The sequence below is a fragment of the Brachycentrus maculatus genome, unplaced genomic scaffold (genome assembly GCF_059751285.1).
Source record: "Brachycentrus maculatus isolate JH-2025_06_01 unplaced genomic scaffold, ASM5975128v1 h1tg000614l, whole genome shotgun sequence".
Lineage (NCBI taxonomy): Eukaryota > Metazoa > Arthropoda > Insecta > Trichoptera > Brachycentridae > Brachycentrus > Brachycentrus maculatus.
This window is the reverse complement of record NW_028281352.1, coordinates 292,501-314,792: the sequence shown is the minus strand read 5'-3', so window position 1 is coordinate 314,792 and position 22,292 is coordinate 292,501. Positions and strand designations below refer to the sequence as shown.

General features: G+C 32.0%; 2 protein-coding genes across 2 annotated transcripts in view; both read left to right on the top strand.

The window, feature by feature from the left end:
• Positions 1 to 806: 806 nt before the first annotated feature.
• LOC148301083 (uncharacterized) lies at positions 807 to 18,159 on the top strand. The gene is made up of 7 exons (XM_088273844.1): positions 807 to 1,101; positions 8,045 to 8,202; positions 9,453 to 9,561; positions 10,504 to 10,718; positions 10,990 to 11,104; positions 16,234 to 16,386; positions 18,053 to 18,159. Exons 1-7 carry the CDS (start codon positions 807 to 809, stop codon positions 18,157 to 18,159), a joined length of 1,152 nt encoding a protein of 383 aa, XP_088129970.1.
• Positions 18,160 to 20,439: 2,280 nt separating this feature from the next.
• Positions 20,440 to 22,292, top strand: part of LOC148301082 (cytochrome P450 6a2-like) — a 6,908-nt gene continuing 5,055 nt past the window's right edge. The window contains exons 1-2 of the mRNA XM_088273858.1: positions 20,440 to 21,420; positions 22,022 to 22,249. Coding sequence (XP_088129984.1) covers positions 20,553 to 21,420; positions 22,022 to 22,249 — 1,096 coding nt within the window. The 5' untranslated portion in view covers positions 20,440 to 20,552. The remainder of the gene's footprint in view (positions 21,421 to 22,021; positions 22,250 to 22,292) is intronic.

Here is a 22,292-nt window from a genome sequence, read left to right as displayed (position 1 = left end):
TCGCGCACCAACTTCGCTAAGTACTTCCAGTGAAATATCGCGAAAGCTTTTAGTTACTTAAAATAGGAAATCAATAAGTGCTTTCGAAATAAACGACTCGGATTCATTAATCACTAATTGCACTGTATTTTCTCTCGACAAATTAATATGACAGAGGTACGATTTATGGCGATTTTCTCCTTTATTTTACTGGCGCCGACAGGACGAACTTCGTACGAAATTGATCGGACGTATTTAATTGGAAGCCACGGGTATAATTCACTGATTGATTACGACACATTAACGTCCAACTTTACGATACCGTCGAGTTGGCAAACTCTACCATCAAGTGCGTCCTCCCAGACGAGATTTCGATCCTCGAATCCCAAAAGAAATAACGTGAGATTTTACAAGATAAATACTGCTAAGCAATTAGAGCGCCGGGAGAATTACTATGCAAACGAGGACTCGACGAACGCAAAGCAAGAACCCTACACGAGGGTGGTTTTGAAAGAAAAAAACGTCGAGATTAATGGACAAAGGAACTTTGCAAATACTCGTGGCGTTAAGCTGACTGAATCCAAATCCAAAGAGAACGAAAAAAGTTTCGAAAAAAACGAAGACATGATTCGTTATTTTGAATCTTTAAAAGATCGGTCTAAATATTTTCCTCTTTTTTACGAGGTGCCAGTAATAGAGAGGCCTGAAGATCTTTAAAAGATCGGTCTAAATATTTTCCTCTTTTTTACGAGGTGCCAGTAATAGAGAGGCCTGAAGTAGCAATAGTTGAAAAGAAACCACATAAGAGTTCTCACAGAAGCTATAAAATGGTATCTGATGATAATTCTGAACCTAAAAAACAAGTTACAAGTGATTCGCTGACAATAAATACCGACCAAAAATTAGAAACAGGTAAAAAAGACCTTGTTGATAGTTCGTTAGTTGAACCGGATATTTCAACGGGGAGGTTCCTGAGTCTTTTTGAAGTAGTTCAGTTCAACAATGTGGAATGTCTGTCAAGCAGTGGAATTAGGGGAATATGTCTCCATACTCTGGAATGCATTTCAATATCAGGAATTGAGTCAGGATCTTGTGCAAGCGGTTTTGGAATTTGCTGTATATGTGAGTCACCGAGTTTATTACTCTAATCTCGTAAACTAGATCACTTCATACTTGTAAGTTAGATATTGCAGACTTGATAAGATGACAAGAGTTGATGTGGTAGTATCACAATGTGCAGGTTAAACATTAATATAATTTTTACATTTAAATAATTCATTCATTTAACTAATTTTCCACGTAATTTGAATTTATTAGACTTAATCTAATTACCTAATTTATAAGAAGTTTATTGTATTAACACTTTTAACACTCTCCTTTTCACTATAAAATCGTTCACTTTGTGTAAAATATTACTTCCTGACTACCGGTTTCGGAATTATCATTGCCTCATCAGGTTAAATGTAGAACCAAGTGAAATTGTTACGGCGTGTCATTTAATTGTAGAAAGCTTTCCATAATCAAATTTTCATCTTGTCATATTGCCATACCACAAAGTTAACAAAGCTGTTAATATACAAAATAGCTTAACTTAATAAGCTTTTGATTACTTTAAAAAAAATGTCAAGTAAAATTTGAAAACAATAATCAAACGTGAAACTAGAATTATTTTTTTTAAATGTAGACACAAAGTTTATGTTAGTTACACACACATTTATAAATATATATTCTCTAAAGGTTATAATGACTTAGACGTGAGAGACAAATAAGACTTTATATGTATATATATATATACATATATATATATATATATATATATATATATATATATATATATATATATATATATATATATATATATATATATATATATATATATATATATATATATATATATATATATATATATATATATATATATATATATATATATATATATATATATATATATATATATATATATATATATATATATATATATATATATATATATATATATATATATATATATATATATATATATATATATATATATATATATATATATATATATATATATATATATATATATATATATATATATATATATATATATATATATATATATATATATATAAATATATATATATTTATATATATATATATATATATATATATATATATATATATATATATATATATATATATATATATATATATATATATATATATATATATATATATATATATATAAATATATTTATATATATATATATAAATATATATATATATATATATATATATATATATATATATATATATATATATATATATATATATATATATATATATATATATATATCCAATATGCCAATATCCTCCTCTTCAATTTTTGTGAACAAAAATCCGTTCAACATGGCCCGATAACGATCGCCATTGACTGTAACGGCCACTCCTTGCTCATTTTCAAAGAAAAATGGCCCAATTATGCCTCTGGACCAAAATCCGCACCAAACAGTGACTCGTTTTGGGTGTACCGGCTTCTCAATGTATGCGTGCGGGTTTTCTGTGCCCCAAATACGACAATTTTGCTTGTTTACATACCCGCCAAGATCAAAATGAGCTTCATCCGAAAAGATGATTTTTTTGGCAAAATCGGCATCTTCTGTAAGTCGATCGCAGGCCCACTCAGCGAAGCGAAAACGCATTGGATGGTCAGTTGGCTTCAACTCCTGAACCAATTGGACTTTGTATGGCGTCATACCAAGGTCTTTATGCAAAATTCGTCTCAATGATGTCTCCGAAATGTTCAATTGTTGAGAACGACGGTGAATTGATGTTGATGGCGCTTCACGCACACTTTCTGCCACAACATCGATATTCTCGGGTGTACGCACTGTTTTTGGCTTTTCACGCTTTGGTTTATCGATGAGGATGCCAGTTTCTTTCACTTTTTTCACAAGATAACGAACATACGGAGCTGACGGTGCTTCTCTTCTTCCAAAAACCGTACGCAATTTTCGCACACATTCTGCAACATTACCATGATTTTCAAAGTAATGTCGCAATATTTCCCAGCGTTGTTCAAGCGTATACACAACCATATTCGCTCAGCGGAAGGATAAAACTAATTATCTGTCAAATCAGACATGAGCTAAGTGTTACCATTCACGAAATAAGCACTAGTTGAAAAAAAAAACTTTAGATGGCGGACCCTATATATATATTTATATATATTATTCTTGTAAATCGTCGATTATGTAATATTTTATGTGATAAGAAATGGGTGACTTTTTTGCAGTTTTCTATTTCAACGTGAAATAAACACATCCATGCCGATAATATTTTCATCCTAAAAATGAAAACAATTTCGTTTTCCACAATGAATTTTCCCAGAAGTGGGCGCTCGCGTTCTTGGAAATCTAGGAGAAATATTATATTTCTCATTCAAAATCGGTTTCAAATTGTGTTGGCTGAAAAACCTAATTATTAACGAAGGTAAAATGAAGTTTTTTTTCAGGTAAAATTCTTTTAACAATTGCTTTGTTAATATTATTTAGCTGTGAGGAAATCACCAAAATTAATAATACGTATGTATTTGATTTTTTTTTTATTTCAATTAATAATTTCTTCAGATGGATAGGAATGTATTAGTGTAATACCTTTACATATACGTACTTAGTAGGGGAGAGTGCCCATGGATGGGACGTTTTTGATTTTGCCTCTCTAGTTCTTCTCTGTAAAATAAATCACAAAAAGTAAACGTGGTTTCTCTTTATTCAATCTTTTAGCTACAAATATGCCGTACTTTGTTTTCTAAAAAAATTAACCTAACTGCCTGAAAAATCGATTTCAAATCATGTCCTAAAATGTCCCATTCATAAACACCCTCCCATGAGAGGGACACCAGTATACCATGAATAGGACATTAATTAAAATGCTAGATTAATGGAATAATTCTATTTTAAAACGAAAATCATCTGTAGACACTTTCGTATAATACGTAACACGTACATAATACGCACGTAATACGTACATGTAAAAGAAATTTTATTTAACATTTTTGCAACATTTTTGGCAATTTTATTTTTTTTTCATGTGCCACAAAATTTACATTTAAGCCATTGCATAAAACTATATTGATATTCTCCTTCACATATGTGACACTTATTATCCTCCTTTCCTTTTGTTTTTGTCAGTGATACACTTTCTATTTCAAGTGATTTATCTGAACTGATCTCTGTCATCACTCATTGAAATATTTTGTTGAAAACTGAGTTTTTTTTAAAACTCTTTTAGCGTTAGGCTTATTTTATGGTCTATCTATAGGTTTTCATTTTCCATTCTTCAATAATTGTATTTTCAAAAACTTGTCCTTTTCTGAAGTGTCAGATATTATACTTGATTTCCCCTTACTGATTTATTTCTGTACTGTAGAACATATTCTTCCAGCTGAATTTAAATACTTGGAAAGTATTTCTTCTCGCTTCAGACTGAACTAACTAACTAAAAAAACTAACTTACTATCACGCCGCTTCCCCGCAGGGATAGGTAGAAAGAATATAACGCCACACCACTCTGTCTTTGCAAACATTCTTTTCGCCTCTTCCACGTTCATGCATCTCCTCACTCATACCCGCCGATTGTTACGACTCCAACCTGACCACTTGCAACTATTTGGCTTACCTGATCGTGCCATGTTTTTCTCAGTCTTTCTCTGCTTCTTTTTCCAATAACATTCGCCTAGTAAATTTGTTTAACCGTTTTATCCTCACTCATTCGTTCTACATGTCCAAACCATCTCAACACATTTTTCTTAATTTTATCGATTATGCTTATCTCAGCTTTGCATTCCTTCCTTATTTCACTATTCGAACATCTATCATACATCGTTTTGTCGCACATTCTTCTGAGAGATCGCATTTTGACTGCATTCAGTCTACTTTCATCCTTATTTTGCCAACTCCATGTTTCACTTCCATACATTAGAGTTAGAACCAGGACTCCGTTATGCACTGCCAGTTTAGCTTCCGCTGATAGGCTCTTTTATTTTCTATCAGCCTTTACTTGTTTGACATGTCTATAAAGAGAAGATTTTCCTATTGCATATGTCTTTGCAACCGACCTAATATTTTGCTTTTATTTAAAACCTCTTCTACAGCAGCTTCAATTAGAACGTTGGTGATTGATGGTTGGTGAACGATGCCGTGTTTTTGGCATTATAACCTAAAAACAATATAATGTGTACAATGCGTGTAATAAAAACGAGTACAAACGATTTTTGATATAAATTAAAAGTATTCGCCATGAATGGGGCAATTTTCCCTTGAGTGGGACCGTCCCATTCATGATCACTGCGCGCGTCCCATTCAAGAAAATGCGTGATTTTTAGAAAAATACATAAATCGATACATTTATTCTAAAGTAAATTTGATGAAACATACTTTATAATATCCTGAGAGAACCAACTTAAATAATTGTATTTATCAATTGCAGCACTTATCATAACCTATATGTACAAACAAAATCAAATTGCAATATATAATTTACTTTTTGACGCAAAAAAATTGTAACACGTCTTACTCGCTTTACTGTCAGTCGAGAACTAAGGTTTGAGGATTAATCTGTCTAATATCGTAGCGTTAATGTTGGGTAATTTTTAATTTTTTTTTGTAATAATAGTTTGGGCTGGAGGACGAATGTCCCATTCATCCTCTGTCCCACTCGTGGGCACTCTCCCCTATGCAAAAACAATAAAACTTAATTACTATCATGCCGCTTCCCGCAGGGGTATGCAGAGAGAACAGAACACCACATTTATCTGTCATTGCATACACTCTTCGCCTCTTCCATATTTATGCATCCCCCCATACGTACCATGTTTTCCTCAGTCTTTCTCTGCTTAATTACCTTATCTTATTTCTTGCTTCACTCATTCGATTCACTTGCCCTAACCATTTTTTTAAAATTTAATAGAAAACGTTTATCTTAGCCCTGCATTCTTTCCTTATATCACCATTCGAACATTTATCATACATAGTTTTGCTGCACATTCAACTAAAATATCATTATGATTCAACTACATTCATTTTATGTTCTTTTTTTTCATCAAATTGGATGATTAATTTTGTGCCGTAAATTTTGTTTGTATACTGCAGCTCTCTAGTTCACAAATATCAAATATGATTGATGAACGACAAATTCGCAAAAATAATTACATCTCTCGATAGGGTGACTTATTTTGTGCCACCCTGTATTACATTTTTAATTGAATGAAAAAAAAAATATAATTAAATGTAAAAATGAAAAAAAATATATTAAAACTAGTTAAGATTAAATTCATTTATTTAAATAAAATGCCTTACAATTTCATTTTTATCTTAATTGTAAAAATAACCACAACATTTCATAAACAATTCATTTGTTATTTTATTTATTGTTTTCTTTAATAAAACTCAAGTGGTAAAAAACAAGTGTTTTCTTTAATCATTGTAATTCATTTGAATATCACGGATATACTTTTGAATATATATTTGGTTTTATATATATTTGAATCGAAATAGTATCTCCATTTCACAAGTGACAGATTTTCATGGTTGGATTATTCTCATTGTGAGACGTTTTTGTAATTGGATGAACGAGTTAATTGGCAATTAGAATTAAGTACATATAAAAAAAAACGTTTTGAAAGATATTTTAATAACACAATTTCGCATGACACTTTTACTATCATCTTATGTTGTGAAATAATTGTAGTAATTAATTCAGAGAAAATGAATTTAGAAACATGTAGTTTTTAATTTAGATATTTAAATTTGCTTTCTTAATATCTTCCCTGTACATATATTTATATATATATACATATATATATATATATATATATATATATATATATATATATATATATATATATATATATATATATATATATATATATATATATATATATATATATATATATATATATATATATATATATATATATATATATATATATATATATATATATATATATATATATATATATATATATATATATATATATATATATATATATATATATATTTATATATATATATATATATATATTTATTTATATACATATTTATATATATACATATATATATATATATATATATATATATATATATATATATATATATATATATATATATATATATATATATATATATATATATATATATATATATATATATATGTATATATATTTATTTATATAAATATATAAATATATTCATATATATATATATATATATATATATATATATATATATATATATATATATATATATATATACTTGTCACAATCAGGTATGTCAAATACTTGAAAGCGGCCGGGTCAGGAGTCGTGATAATCGTTGGGTATGTATGAGGAGATGCATGAATGTAGAAGAGGCAAAGAATGTTTGCAAAGACAGAGTGGTGTGGCGTTCGATTCTCTCTGCCTACCCCTGCGGGGAAGTGGCGTGATGGTTAGTTAGTTAGTTAGTTATATATATATATATATATATATATATATATATATATATATATATATATATATATATATATATATATATATATATATATATATATATATATATATATATATATATATATATATATATATATATATATATATATATATATATATATATATATATATATATATATATACATATATATATATATATATATATGTATAAATATATATATATATATATATATATATATATATATATATATATATATATATATATATTTATTATTTGTGGTCTTATAAAGTTGTTTTATTTTTAAAATTAATGTCGTTAATACCAAATATTATAATAGTACGTTGAAAATTCGACTATTACCTTTAGAATGGGGTTTTGTTAGAAATAAGAGACGTTGGCACACGATAAACTTTTAAGGGTAAGTATACAGAATCAAACAAAGTATCAACAATTTGCCGATCGCCACACTTGGCGATTGACAAATTGAAATAATTGATTGGCGAGAAATAATACAAAAAGGAAAGCGTGGAGATTGTGCAAACTGAATATCCATATATATTTTTTAAAAATCATATTTTGTTTACTTCCAGTTCAGTACACCTGTGGTCAACAAACGTCAGCCAACTGTTCAACATTTACCAACCCCGAGTTTCCTCGCCCTTCTGACGGAAGGCTCTCCTGCACCCTCACCGTAAACAAAGCCAATCCTGACGTCACTCAACTCAAGCTGGACATAATTCAAATGGAGGTTAACTTCTCATGAATTTAACATTGTGAATAAACTTTACATAATCAATATTTCATTTTTAATTTACGTTTTTCTTGAAAAATACCAATTTTTATTAAAATCTTTTGTGATACGTGTTTCAAAGCATTCTGCATCATTTTCAAATACCGTATAATCATTTTTATACACGGTCACGTATCACAATAGATTTTAATAAAAAGTGGTATTTACCAAGTAAAATTTCAATTAAAAATAGAAAGATACGACTACAACGAAACTGCTGAATCAATTTATGAATATATTCCAATTAATAATTTAATAATTTTATTTGTTTGGTTAATTGATTTTTGTTAAATGTTTAGGTATTTTAAACCTAACGTGAAGGTTTTGGTGAGCGAAGGTCCTTGTATTTACAACATTTTGGGTGTGTTGAAATCATTGTTCACAAATCTGGGTTTCTCTAGATAGAAGTTTTTTTTATATCTTGACATTTTAACATAGATGAAAAAGGATATAGAAGTTTAGGTACATTATTCTTAGGTCATGCGTGAGTTCGAAGCAGTATCTCTTGTTGATTTGAGTAAGGTTTAATTAAGCAGACAACCTTTTATTTTTAAATGTTTGCAAATCAGTATTTTCAGGCGTCTTGAGAATTTTCAATTTTTATACAGCTTTATAATTGGACCAGTTATTTTATTCAAAACATGTCCACCGACAAGACACACAAGGTGGCTTGGTGGGTCTCTGCAAAAAAAAGTTCTAAGTATGTAAAAATTGTTATTTAAATAAATGTTTACAAAAAAAAGTATGTGTGAGTTAAAAAATTTTGAGTAGTGTGGTTGTAAATCATAGGTAGAATGGTAATGTTACACGTCTAAACCAGCCTATGACAGGTCGTTATCTCTTTAAATTCTTACTCTTATGAGATTCTTATTAAATGCTTACTTTTTAAAATTAATAATTAATAATTATTTTATTGTCCGCCTCCGTAGTGTAATGGTTAGCACGCTCGGCTACCGTTCTGCGCTAACGGTCCCGGGCTCGATTCCCAGGAAGGGTCAAATAAATATAAGTGATTTTCACTTTAATATTTATTCAATATTACCCTGGACTGGTACCTGAAGCGGGGGGCTGATCACCTTTCCTTCATGTGTAAATGATCATGATAACACTGCGTTTATATGAAGCAGTGCCCTATACACCATTGGGGTGCGGATGAGGGTTTTATTTTTATTTTTTATTTTTTATTTTAATCAATTAAATTGTTTCAGCTCCAGCCTCCTACTAATGGTACGTGTGTCGAGGATCAATTCGTCATAACTGGTCAAAATATCAACAGTGTTGTACCTATACTGTGTGGCATCAATAACGGTCAACATTGTAAGTCAATTACTTAATTACATGATATATTGGATGTCTCAACTGATTGGGAGCATACATCAAGAGAATATGGAAGTATAACCAGCTGGCGAATGGAACTAACTATCTACTAATTCCTATAACTGCCAATACTAGGGCACTTCTAGAAACTCGGTGATACATTTTCAAACTTCTATTGTATTATATTATCGGTGACAGGGATATTGAAAGCTTTCAACAGTTATCTGACAGAAATCGTAAAGCTTCATTATCAGATTTATTCACGGGATTTAAAACCTGGCAATGACTGGTCTAAGTAACTACAGTATACACTGTCTAACGTTCACCATTCTGCCCATTATCAAACTTTTATGTATACAAATATATATACACACATATTTATATACACATATAAAACCATCGTGCCGCTTCCCTGCAGAGGTAGACAGAGAGGATATAATGCCCCACCAATCTGTCTTTGGAAACAATTACATTCATGCATCTCCTCAAATACACCCGCCGATTAATCTGACTCCTGATCTGACCTCCTTTAAGTATTTGAAATACTTGATCAAGCTAAGTTTTCGTCGGTATTCCTTTACTCCTGTTTCCAACTACATCCACCTCATAAATTTATATTTTTATTCTTTTCCCACTCATCCTTGCGCAAATCCAAACCCTCTCAACACACCTTTATTTATTTTATCATTACCTCTCAGCCTTGCATTCTTGTCTTATTTCACCACTTAAACATCTATCATACATCGTCAGACAGATCGCATTGCAACTGTATAACGTCTATTTTTATCCTTTTTATTCCAATTCCTGACATCTCTTCAATACATTTGTCTGGACTGTGTTTCCATACAAGACTGTATTGCCAGTTTAGTTTTCCCTGATATACGATCGGTTTGGCATTTTAAGTACATGATTTCAAAATGATGTTATTTGTCTTAAATCCAGATTACGTCGATGTGGGGGATTCCCCGGGTCCATTTTACGTATCGGTCCTCTCCAGTCAACCTGCCTCCAGGCTGCTGCAGGTCGCGATATGTCAGCTGAATGCGGAAGCTCCTTCAGGCTGTCTCCAGTACCATAGAGGCTCAGAAGGAATGGTCGAGTCCTTCAACTATAGAGGGAGTGGAAGCCTGCCAGGCCTTAGAGCCCCTGGATATTTTGTAAGACATTTTTACTTTGTTTTCCTGTGATTTAAAAGAAAAAAAATACATTGATATCTTGGGAAAATAAAAAAAAGACGGTTTCGAAAGGCCTCAAAAAAGATGGTCTGACGACATAGCCGCTGTGAGGTAAAAAAATTACTGTAAGATAAAAATCAGACTATCCACAAAAAAATCATTTAATGGTTCATTGAACTGTCTGCCCCTTCCAGTAAATAATTTAGTATTCCAAATGATAAGTAATTGTAATAGAGAATATATCATCTTTCAGAATAATCTCAATTATGCCATTTGCATTGATCGCGCTCCCGGGACTTGCAGCATTACATATATGAGTGCTGACGAAAATGGCGAATTTGAATTTCAAATTTCAAATTATGATTCAGGTGAGTGCTCACTTATGGGGTGTAATAATGCATCCCTCCAGAGGAGACCAGTCCGTGAGAGAATCTATAATTTGACAGATCCGTGTATCTGTGGATCAATGCATCGGGTTTTTTCTGGCTTCACGCCAACTTTCAATCTGTGAATGTAAGAACCCAAACGATTGTTGAAAGTTGACATAATAATTTATGTAAAAAAGCTTACTATTTGTCTATATTTATAGTATCTCCATGTGTTCTAGATTTGGAGGCTATACCAATAATAATTATAATCAGAAGTAAGGGAAAGAGTAATGAAATAACGGGAAGAGGTTTCAGATTATCCTACAAAAAAATCCTTGTGCACCCTCTGACTAAATTATAATATTTAAATATAATTATTTTTTTCCTTTTACAAATTTAATTTCACAACCAATATTCTTAACCATTTTTTTACGTCTCACCCGAGTTTTCATTTAGGTAGTTAAAAAATGTAATCATATGATGACAAAATACATAAAAATTACATTGTAACCTCAAAGAAAAATCAGTAATAAAAACCAAAAAATCAATGATACAATATGTTTTCTTGAATGTTTTTCGCAGATACTTTGTGGCACATTTTATAAACATTATAAAATAAAACAACTTTGCGCGGCTTCATTCTGTTTTTTACGATTCCATTTGTAGCTCACAATGTTGTCGTCCGAAGTGGACGTATTCGCTGTACAATGCTCAATAAAAGCAACATTTAGTAGTTTTTTCCCGTTTTTTAAATCAAATTTTAAATCACATTTTCATATGTGCGTCGAAGTTTTTGGTATTGTGAGGGAAGGGTAATTATCTTTAACCCAACTATGAGTATTTCAATGTTTTAGAATTAGTACATAAACTCTGATGAAGGTTCTTGTTGAAACCGGTTGAAAAAAGTTGTTTTATTTTATAAAGTTGACGTTGCCCACCTTATCAAGCTGATATACCTTGGGAATATTAGAAGGGGGGGTAGAGAGATGAAAGAAAATTCAGCACAAAAAATATACTTAAATTAATTTAATTTAAAATATCAAAATTATACGAAAGCGACTTCAACTTAAACCAATCTTAAATTGCTATCTTAAATTAGCTTAAAATGAATTAACCCTATCTTAAATTACACTTATTCTAACCTTTGGTGATGCTGGGATGGCCGTGATCCTTTGTAGAAAAGCTGCGCCGTGATGCTGGGATGACGTTCTTCTTATGACGGGCCGCCGTGCGATGATTCTTGTTTCTTCTCTGTGTAGAGCGATTCTCGTTTCTTCTCTTCTTCTCCTAGTAGAGCTTCAGCTCTTAATTTAAGGCTTATAACCCGGCGTGGGTTTGCTTTTTCCGCAGCGTTTTCTGCGTGGGATACTCCGGATGAGTAACTCCCCTTTTTTTTCTTTCTTCTTTCTCTCTGTGTAGAGCTCCCGCTCTTCTCCTTACTTAAGGCTTAAAACCTGGTGTAGGTATGCTTCTTCGTCTCTGCGTGGAGCGACACCTTCAACTGCTCCTCCCAACTGCTCCTTCCAACTGCTCCTTCCAACTGATTTCTCCCGACTGTTTCTTCCAACTGCTTCTTCGTTGTCCGACTGACCTTCCGACCAGCCGTCCGACTGGTCGATCTCTCCTGTCCGATGGATCCCTTCCAACTGATCCTTCCAATTGCTTGATCCCACTGATCTCTCCCGACTGCTCCTTCCAACTCCTCTTCTTCTCTGTGTCTTCTGACTGACCAGCCGTCCGACTGGTTGATCTCCTCTTACGACTTACTCCTTCCAACTGATCCTTCTAATTGATTTCTCCCGACTGACTATTCCGACCAGTCCGACTGGTCGGTCTTCTCTTATCCGATGGATCCCTTCCAACTGATCCTTCCAATTACGACTGATCCCACTCATTTCCCCCGACTGCTCCTTCCAACTCTCGATCCCACTGATTTCTTCCCGTTTTATTCGGTTTCTCTCGTTGAAGATCACGCCCTCGAAACAATTCCTCATTGGCTGACGGTGCGCTTGTATCCACCCCCAAAATTTTTAACGTCTAGACATTTCAAGTAGCAAACTTTAATTTTATTTGCGCAAAATCATAAAAAATGCTTTTACTATAATAATAAAGACCACCGGCAAATCTTTAATCCCTTTACAAAGCCCAGCGGGTTGGTGACAGTTTTTATGATTCAAACCTTTTTTAATACATTTTAGATTTTACGACAGGTAATTCAGAAAAGGTCGGACCCATAAAACATATTTTAAAAAAAAGTACCTAAGACTATTTAAATTAAAACGATTGATGATTGATTATTTTTGCCAGGCTAGAGGAGAAACGTGGTTTCACCACGTCAAAGTTAATACAATATGTGTATAATGTGTGTATTCCTTAATATGTATTTTAACCTTTAGGACAAAAATACTTGGTTTAACTGTTTTATGTATTGTCTTGTCCGCTTCTGTAATGTTTAGTAGTCAAAGCGTTTAGCTATCGCGTTAGAGGTCCCTGGTTTGATTTCCATGAAGTTCAAAATAAATATAAGTGATTTTTTAACTTATATTTATTTAATACTACCGTCATCTGGTACCTGAATCGCAGAGCTGATCACCTTTACTTCATGTATTTGTATTTTACGATGGAGTTAACTCTGTTTATAAACTATGCAGTACCATTTGCACCATTGTGTGTGAATAAGGGTTAATGCAATGAATTGAAAGCTTCCCGACACACTTTCGGATTCAATTCAGAAGCTCTAGGCTTCCTGTCAAACCAACACTTACAAAGCTTTTTTTTTTTTTTTTTAGATGGGAATTGCATTTATTATTTACCTTGCTTATTATGTACAAGGTTTATAGATCATTTAGTGGATTTTTGTTTCTTCTAGCTGATTAAATATGTTTTTATTTGAATCTGTGTTGGGAACAGGAGGGATCATCTAGTGTGGGTCAAATAGGAACTTCTCTGCATTTGCTCATTGCTGGGAGGAAACCACGTAAAACTCCTCAGGAGAAGGCGGACTGTTGACGTTCATCAGCAGACCTTCCGTTCCACTAGAAGAGGGTTCGGCATTTTGTGTCCTACTTTGGTTTATGTTACCAATGTCCTTCACTATTTTTATCATGTATGATACTACCTCTCGTGACAGTTCCTTATGAACTATCACGGATTCGATGTTGGATAGATCCTCACCCAGGCTCCTGCAACGCGCCTCCAGCTGTTGTCTTTGAAAGCTGAAAAGGGGGCAAAGCATCAACAGGTGAGGGACATCTTGAGGTGTCTCATTATCACACGTACAGCTGTCGATCTCGGAGATCTTGAAACGATGTAGGTAGCTCATGAACCCACCGTGACCCGTAAGGATTTGAGTGAGCTCAAAGCCAGGTTTCTGCAGTCTCCTGAAATCAAAGGCATGGAAAATGGTTGGTAAGAACATTTTGGTTACCTTTCCGATGGTTTCGTTCAAATAACGATCGTTCCAGAGTTGGAGGGTCCTGCTTCTAATTTTCCATTTGGCAAAACTTAGCGGGAAGTTGGCATAGTCAGGGGCAGTCTTCTTGAGAGTTGCCTCCCGGGCCTTTTCATCCGCCTTTTCGTTCCCTAGGATACCGCAGTGACCCCTTATCCAGCCGATATACACATTCTGGTGTCTGCATCTTAACTTTTGAATATCTGTTCTGATGTCCATGACAATAGGGTTGATCGAATTTCGTTCCGCTATTGCGTGGACGCCACTTACAAAGCTTAATTTTAGTAGATAAATATAGAAAATTATGAATAGTATTTTTAATATTTTCCCGATTTAACTGTTAATAAACATTCATTAGCTTTATGTTTCCCTGTCACTGACAATCTAATTAAATACAAATGTCAAATGACAGGGATCTTAGTTTAATGTATAATGTAATATATTATATTAAGTTTACCTACGTATGTAATAAAACCTGTATTTGTGGCTTTTCCCATGCGCCTTTCGTAATATCTATCGCAAATCGTCTTTATACTGTGCATGTCAGCACTTTGAACGGTTTTTATAGTATATTGAATACGTGATATTGTACAAATGACATAATTATTCCACCAAACAAAGTTTCCCCTCCTTATGAGTTACATTTAACGATTTACAACCTCCGAGAGTACGTGTAGACAAGGAACATGCTTCCTTTATATAGGGGATTTGCGAACAACATATTACGGGTTGATTATAACTACGATAAAGGCATAGCGAGATTAAATATTCACGTTCATATACGAAAATCATGAATAAGGTATCAAAAATATAATTGGACAGAAATGTCATCAATTCATTCGCCAATTATTTTGTGATAATATCCATCCCAATATTGCTGCTCTCCGGGTTCGTGGCACATCAACAAAGCTAAGAGAAACTCGAAAGTTTTGAAAAAAGATTCCTGAGGTGAATGGATAAGGTATCTAAATAACTATCGTGACTCCCCTCTACTTCTCCGCAGGGGTAGGCAGAGAGAATAAAACGCCACACAACTCTGTCTTTGCAAATATTTCCATGCATCTCCTTATATGTACATACCCTCCGATTATTTCCATTCCTGACCTGACCGCTTTAAAATATTTGTCATATATCGTGTCAATTTTATTTACAACTACAGTTATAGTACAAAAAACTAATTTTTAAATTTAAATAATATTTATAGGGTGTTTCAGATTGTTTTTCTTTTTGAAACTTAAAAATAAAACACCAAAAATTGTTGAATTTTGTTATTATTTGTCATGAATTATTCCCGGAAAGTGTAATAAGTCACCGAGGAGACATTTACTGGCCACCCAGAAGCCCAAATTAAACGCCTGCTCTTTTTTCTATAGGATTACTTAAAAAATAAACAACCATTGCCACCCAACCTGGATGTTTTAAATCAAAGAATCACCGACAAAATTAACGCTTTTCCAAGTGAGTGTGAAGAAGTGGATAGTGCGCACTTACAAACGGTTATTTTTGATAAAAAAATATATACTCTTTAATTTAAAAGTAATTACAACAAATTTGAACGAATCATGGTATTTTATTTTTAAGTTTCAAACAGGTGTTGAAATAAACAAACCCAATATTTATCATAAATCAATCATTCGTTTTTTATGTCATCAGCACCCCATTTATCTGTTTCTTTCAGACGGTGTTCCGATTCTTCCACCAGGGCAGGCTGGAGCGGAAATATTTAATTGCCCGAATGACTTCATAGTCATAAACGGAATAAGACTGTGCGGTGAAAGGCTCAATGATGCCAGTATCACTGAGGATTTTACAATTAATGCACCTGTCACTGGTAAAAAATATCATTTTAACTATAAATGTGTAAAAAGAATTTAAAAAAATAAATTAAATTCTTCTTCCTCCTCTTCTTCTTTTTGTAGATCCTAAGGATCTGTTTGTGCCTCCGCTTGTCGCTCTTGGGATGTTGACTCCCAGCTGATTTCCATCTTTTTGGATGTCTGCCTGGGGGTCTGCGTTCTTCAGGGTTTCCTTAAAGGGTGATACGCGGAAGTTTGTCTTCTGACATTCTGTTTATATGCTACTTTTTTTTAATTAACCTTTTACTTGGTAATCTACTTTTTCTTAGAATCTAATTTGACACATCGCTCACTCCTTTCAAGAACGTCATAAATCAAAAAACTTGATTTTTCAGGAGAACGTTTTTAAAGTTTAAAAATATAACACAATGTATTAAAAATAAATATCAAGCCACTGATTGAGCTTTTTGCTGTGTACCAGATCTTTTAAGGTAAAACCTGAAGGTTTTTTCTCCATTTGAAAAATATTTAGTTTTTTAAAATAATAATTCAACAATACATTTTCTTCAAAATACAAAAACAACACTTTCTGCCCTGTAGCGGGTAAATATTAAGTTAAAAATATGCCTCTTTTGCTGGGATATAGTACATTTTCTGGGCATTACGAAAACATGCACAACTAAAAATTGACAATTTTTGATTTATGACGTTCTTGAAAGGAGTGAGCGACATGTTAAAATGATGCGGAACGCATCGAAATAAGTATCACGGTAGATGTTAAGGAACAGTGGTATCTACCAAGTATAAGTTAAATTTAAATAGGATAGAGATTAAAGCTGCCAAATAATTTATTGAAATAACCAACAACCTATCACGCCGCTACCCCGCAGGGGTAGGCAGAGAGAATTGAACGCCACACCAATCTATCTTTGCAAACAGACTTTGCCTCTTCCATAAATAATCATGCATCTCCTCATCATACCCATTGATTATTCCGACTTCTGACCTGACCACTATCAAGAATTTGAAGTACTTAACGATGCCAATTTTTCCTCGGTTTTCATCTGCGTCTTTTTTTTTCAAGTAAATTTGCCTCATAAATTTGTGTTAATGTTCTTTTTCACTTCACATGCCCAATACATATTATATTCGATTCACATGCCCAAAACATATTTATACGCCTTTTTATATCTCTTTGCATTTTGAAAATTTAATAAAATTTAAAAATTGATGGTGTAAAATGCTCATACATATAATCTTTTGAATCATTGTAAAAGATTTAAGATTTTAAACAAAAGAACATTGACATTTTTATTTTTATGGATATTTTTAATGAATTTGAACAACACTCTCCTTATCATTCATCGTTTACTTTGTGTAATACCACTTTTAAAAACACTGGTTCAGAACTACCGGTTTTGGAATAATCATTCCATCATCAGGTCAATAAAAAAAAACTTGTTACGGTCTGACAATTAAACAAAAAAAAAATTTGAAAGAGAGTAAGAAGACAAATGAATTACAATAAGTAGAGTGTTATATCACCATACTACAAAGTTAACAATGTTTTTGATATGGGAAATATGACATTGAACAGACTTTAATGTGAACAGGTGATGATTACAATACTTTTAAATATTTTTTTTTGTATAAAACAGCTTGCTACTATTTGTCTTTATTTATAATTTCTTCGTGTTTTAGAGCTGGGGGCTGGTCCGATCATATTTATATTCAGAACTAATGGAAACGTAACTGGAAGAGGATTCAGATTATCTTACAAACAAAACCCTTGTGCGTCCTTTGATTAAGTGTCAATAATGAAAATATTTAGTAATTTAATAACTTATTTTCCAACTTATACAGATCTTGTTAAAATATTTCAACATGCTAATTTGTAAGAATTAATTAGTGTTTTCTTTTAAGATAATTATGTAACATTAGAGAAAAATTACGTAAACTTAACTTTGAATTTAAACAATATTTTAAGTACTCCTTTATTTATTTCATAATTTTATAGATACATGTAAATATTTTATTCAAAATAAATGTATGAACACCTGCCGGATTTTGACTTTTTTTAAATTATATTTGCAATTACTTATTTTGTCCGCCTCCGTAGTGTAATGGTCAGCACGCTCGGCTACCGTTCTGGAGGTCCCGGGTTCGATTTCCAAGGGGAGTAAAATAAATATAAGTGATTTTTTCACTGTAATATTTATTCAATATTACCATGGACTGGTAACTGAAGCGGAGGGCTGATCACTTTTCCTTCATGTGTAAAACGATCAAGATAACACTACGTTTATATGATGCAGTACCCTATGCACCATTGGGGTGCGGGTAAGGGTTTTATTCTTTTATTTATATATATTACCTACATAGATATACCAACATTCATTACTGATTAATAAAAGTAACTTTGAAATCTAGCCTTGGCTAATGCAACAACGCTTATCGAGATCCTACTTAGGCTCCACCTTCTAGAAAATTAAAATTAAAAGTAGATGGATATTACTCCAAAGGGACTGCTTAATCAACTAATGAAATTAAGTTGAATGGCCTGAGTGTAAATATTTTGACCCGTCCCAGGTTTTACTGCATACCATAGATAACATTTATATGGAACAAATAAATATTTGCAAATAAATAGTTTTGTAATACCTACATAATTTTTTTTAACTCAAGTCAGTGGCATCTAATTAAGAACAACAAAATTAGGCATTTAATTAATGATATGTTAGTTTAATAAATGGTAGTTTTCATATTTTTCCTTGACCACGACATCATCACTGTATAAAGACAACTGATTAGTAAAATTCAAGTACAACAAACAAGTCGCCAAATATTTTGCCATCTCACGATGACCCAAAGAAATAAATATTCGTATGTGTATATTATATATATATATATATATATATATATATATATATATATATATATATATATATATATATATATATATATATATATATATATATATATATATATATATATATATATATATATATAAATATATATATTTATAAATATATATAAATATATATATATATATATATATATATATATATATATATATATATATATATATATATATATATACAAATATATTTATTAATTTCATTAATAAAATAAAAATATTTTTTACTATTGTTTTATCTTTATTAATAAAAAGAGGTGGCTTCAACATGATATAATATATTGATACTCTACGATCAGCAGTTCTCAAACTTTTAGAATTATTGTTTTGGGTGGTAGATATTTTACGTAGCCTTATAATAAGCAGAATCTGATTTTATGCTCACTATCTAATTTAATTGAAATTAATCAAAAGTAGGTGCATTTTACACTACTGACTTCTACAATAGTACAAACATAATGTGCAATAATAGAATGCAGAAAATAATACAGTACCTTTTGATATAAAAAAAGTTAAAAACATTTAACTAGAAATATGGGTTTTAATACATTTTTATTATTATCCAACTGAATATAACCCCTCAACGTGTTGTTAACTTAACAGAGATGAAGATAATATCGACAATGACAACCAACGACCCACAAAATGTTCGTCGAGAGGGTTTTGTTTTGTTTTTTCCTTCTAAAATACTTTTGACTTCTTTTAGTTCCTAGTCGGACAATAATTTATCAATTCATCGGTAAATCAATGAGTCTGCATGTTGGGTAACCAGTTTACAAATGAACAAGTTACTGAGATCGGATCGTTTTGTGTTTATTGCAGTCAAATTCAAACCGGATTTGCAATTCCAGATACTAAATAGTACCAAATAATCGTCTAAAAAAAAGACTATTCCATTTCACCTTAAAATCATGAATCAGCAATATTTCTAATGTTGTTGATTTGTTTTTTTTTTTGCTGACCACGATGACAATGATTTTTAAATAGGTGTTTCTGTATAATAAATAAATACAAAGTTACATCAAGTAATTTGAATTTTTACCAGATAAGACTTCAAGAACAACATGATGATAGTGACGTTAAATCTTTAAACTTTTTAATCGTAATGCTGATAAGAACTTACACATATTATACTCAGCACTATAAATTAGTTGTGAATGTTGTTTTAACTGACTAGTGCCTAGTATTCTTTTGCGAACATCCAACGTGTCAATTTGGCTGTGTTCTTTTTTAATATTGTTTAATACATTTTATTTGCTTTTAAGTGATATAAAAAAATACAAAATGGGTCTCTTGACTTGGGAATCATTAAAAACAGGTATATTGCTTGTAATCATAGCACTGTGTTTTCTATACTTATGGATGAAATACGTATACTCTACATATTGGCAGAGAAGAGGAGTCTACACTCCTCCAGCGACATTCCCATTGGGACATTTCGGCCCGATTGGCTGGAAGGTATCCTTTGGAGAGAGATTCATGCAACTATACCAACAAACCAAACAGTATCCTTATGTCGGTTTGATCTTAGCTTTTAAAAGGACTCTGCTAGTCAATGATTTAGAAGTGGCAAAGATGATTCTCTCAAAAAATTTCGATCACTTTCAAAGTCACGGAATGAAGGTTGACAACGAAGCGGACCCTCTGTCCGGACATCTCTTCAACTTGGATGGAGAGGAGTGGAAGAGAATGAGAGTGAAGTTGACACCTACTTTTACATCCAGCAAAATGAAGTACATGTTCGATACCATCTTGTCATGTTCGAAGGAAATGCTGACATACGTTGAACAAAAGGTCGAATCTGGCGAGTACTTGGATATGAAAGAAGTCATTGCCAAGTTTGGAACTGACGTGATCGGATCCTGCGCCTTTGGTATCCAAACAAACAGCTTCAAGTATCCTGATGCTGAATTCAGGAAGATGGGGAAAAAAGTGTTCGCTCCCAGTTTCGCTAAGATTATACTAGACCTCTGGACATTGATGGAACCGAAAACGGTTCCAAAGCAATTTGTACAGTGGCAATCGAAAGAAATTTCCAAGTTTTTCGTGAAAACAATTAAGGATACCATTGAACAAAGGGAAAGCAGTAATATAACGAGTAATGACTTTTTGCAGTTATTAATTAATATGAAGAACTCTGACGTCAAATCAGGTGAGTCAAATACCTTACTGAAAGCTGTGTTTATTTTCTTACCTTTTACTATTGCAATATTCAACTAACTGAACTAAAACCCAAAAATACATATTTTCAAAATTAAAATTCCACTCGTCAGTCGTCCTCTGCTCCTATTTCTAACTACATCCACCTCATACATTTATTTAACTGTTCTTTCTTCACTCATTCGTTCCATATGCCTAAATCATCTCAACACACCTTTCTTAATTTAATCGATAATGCTTCCCTGATAATAAATCATTAATATTGATATCTTTATAAAATTAATAGACTTTATTTTCACCACATTTTTTATGAAAGTATTCTAATATTTTTTATGTCAAACCTTGTTGATGACAATGTATTGTTGAAACCGGTAGGTTGAATTATATGAATGAATAAAGTGGTGAAAACAAAGTCTATAAATTTTCTAAAGATATTATAAAATGTACCACAAAGTATCTGCGGTAAACATTCAGGACATTAATATTGAAGTCATAAAATATTCCCATACATATTTCTTCCTTTCTTTGAAGTTGACATTTAAAGGATAAGATCATTTGTCTATCACAAATCGTTATATTAAATCGATTTACAGGAAATCATCTGACCTTTGAAGAGCTGTTGCCCCAAGTCTTCATTTTCTTCGTTGCCGGGTACGAAACGTCTTCAACCGTGGCCACATACGCCTTTTTGGAACTGGCTAGGAACCCTCATATACAGGAAAAGGTTCAAGGTCAAATAGATAAGGTGATGCAAGACACCGATGGAGAGATAACATACGAGATTTTAAATAATATGTCATATCTGACGCAGATTGCGCAAGGTAAGAAATTTTAAATTAAATTTTCAAAATGATAAAAGTTCCC

What these genes read in the sequence shown, in the direction of transcription:
- LOC148301083 (XM_088273844.1), top strand. Translation starts at nt 807, where the DNA reads ATGGTATCTGATGATAATTCTGAACCTAAAAAACAAGTTACAAGTGAT. An exon ending in TGGACATAATTCAAATGGAG is followed by an intron (nt 8,203 to 9,452) that starts GTTAACTTCTCA and finishes AAATTGTTTCAG; the next exon opens with CTCCAGCCTCCTACTAATGG. An exon ending in AATTTCAAATTATGATTCAG is followed by an intron (nt 11,105 to 16,233) that starts GTGAGTGCTCAC and finishes TGTTTCTTTCAG; the next exon opens with ACGGTGTTCCGATTCTTCCA.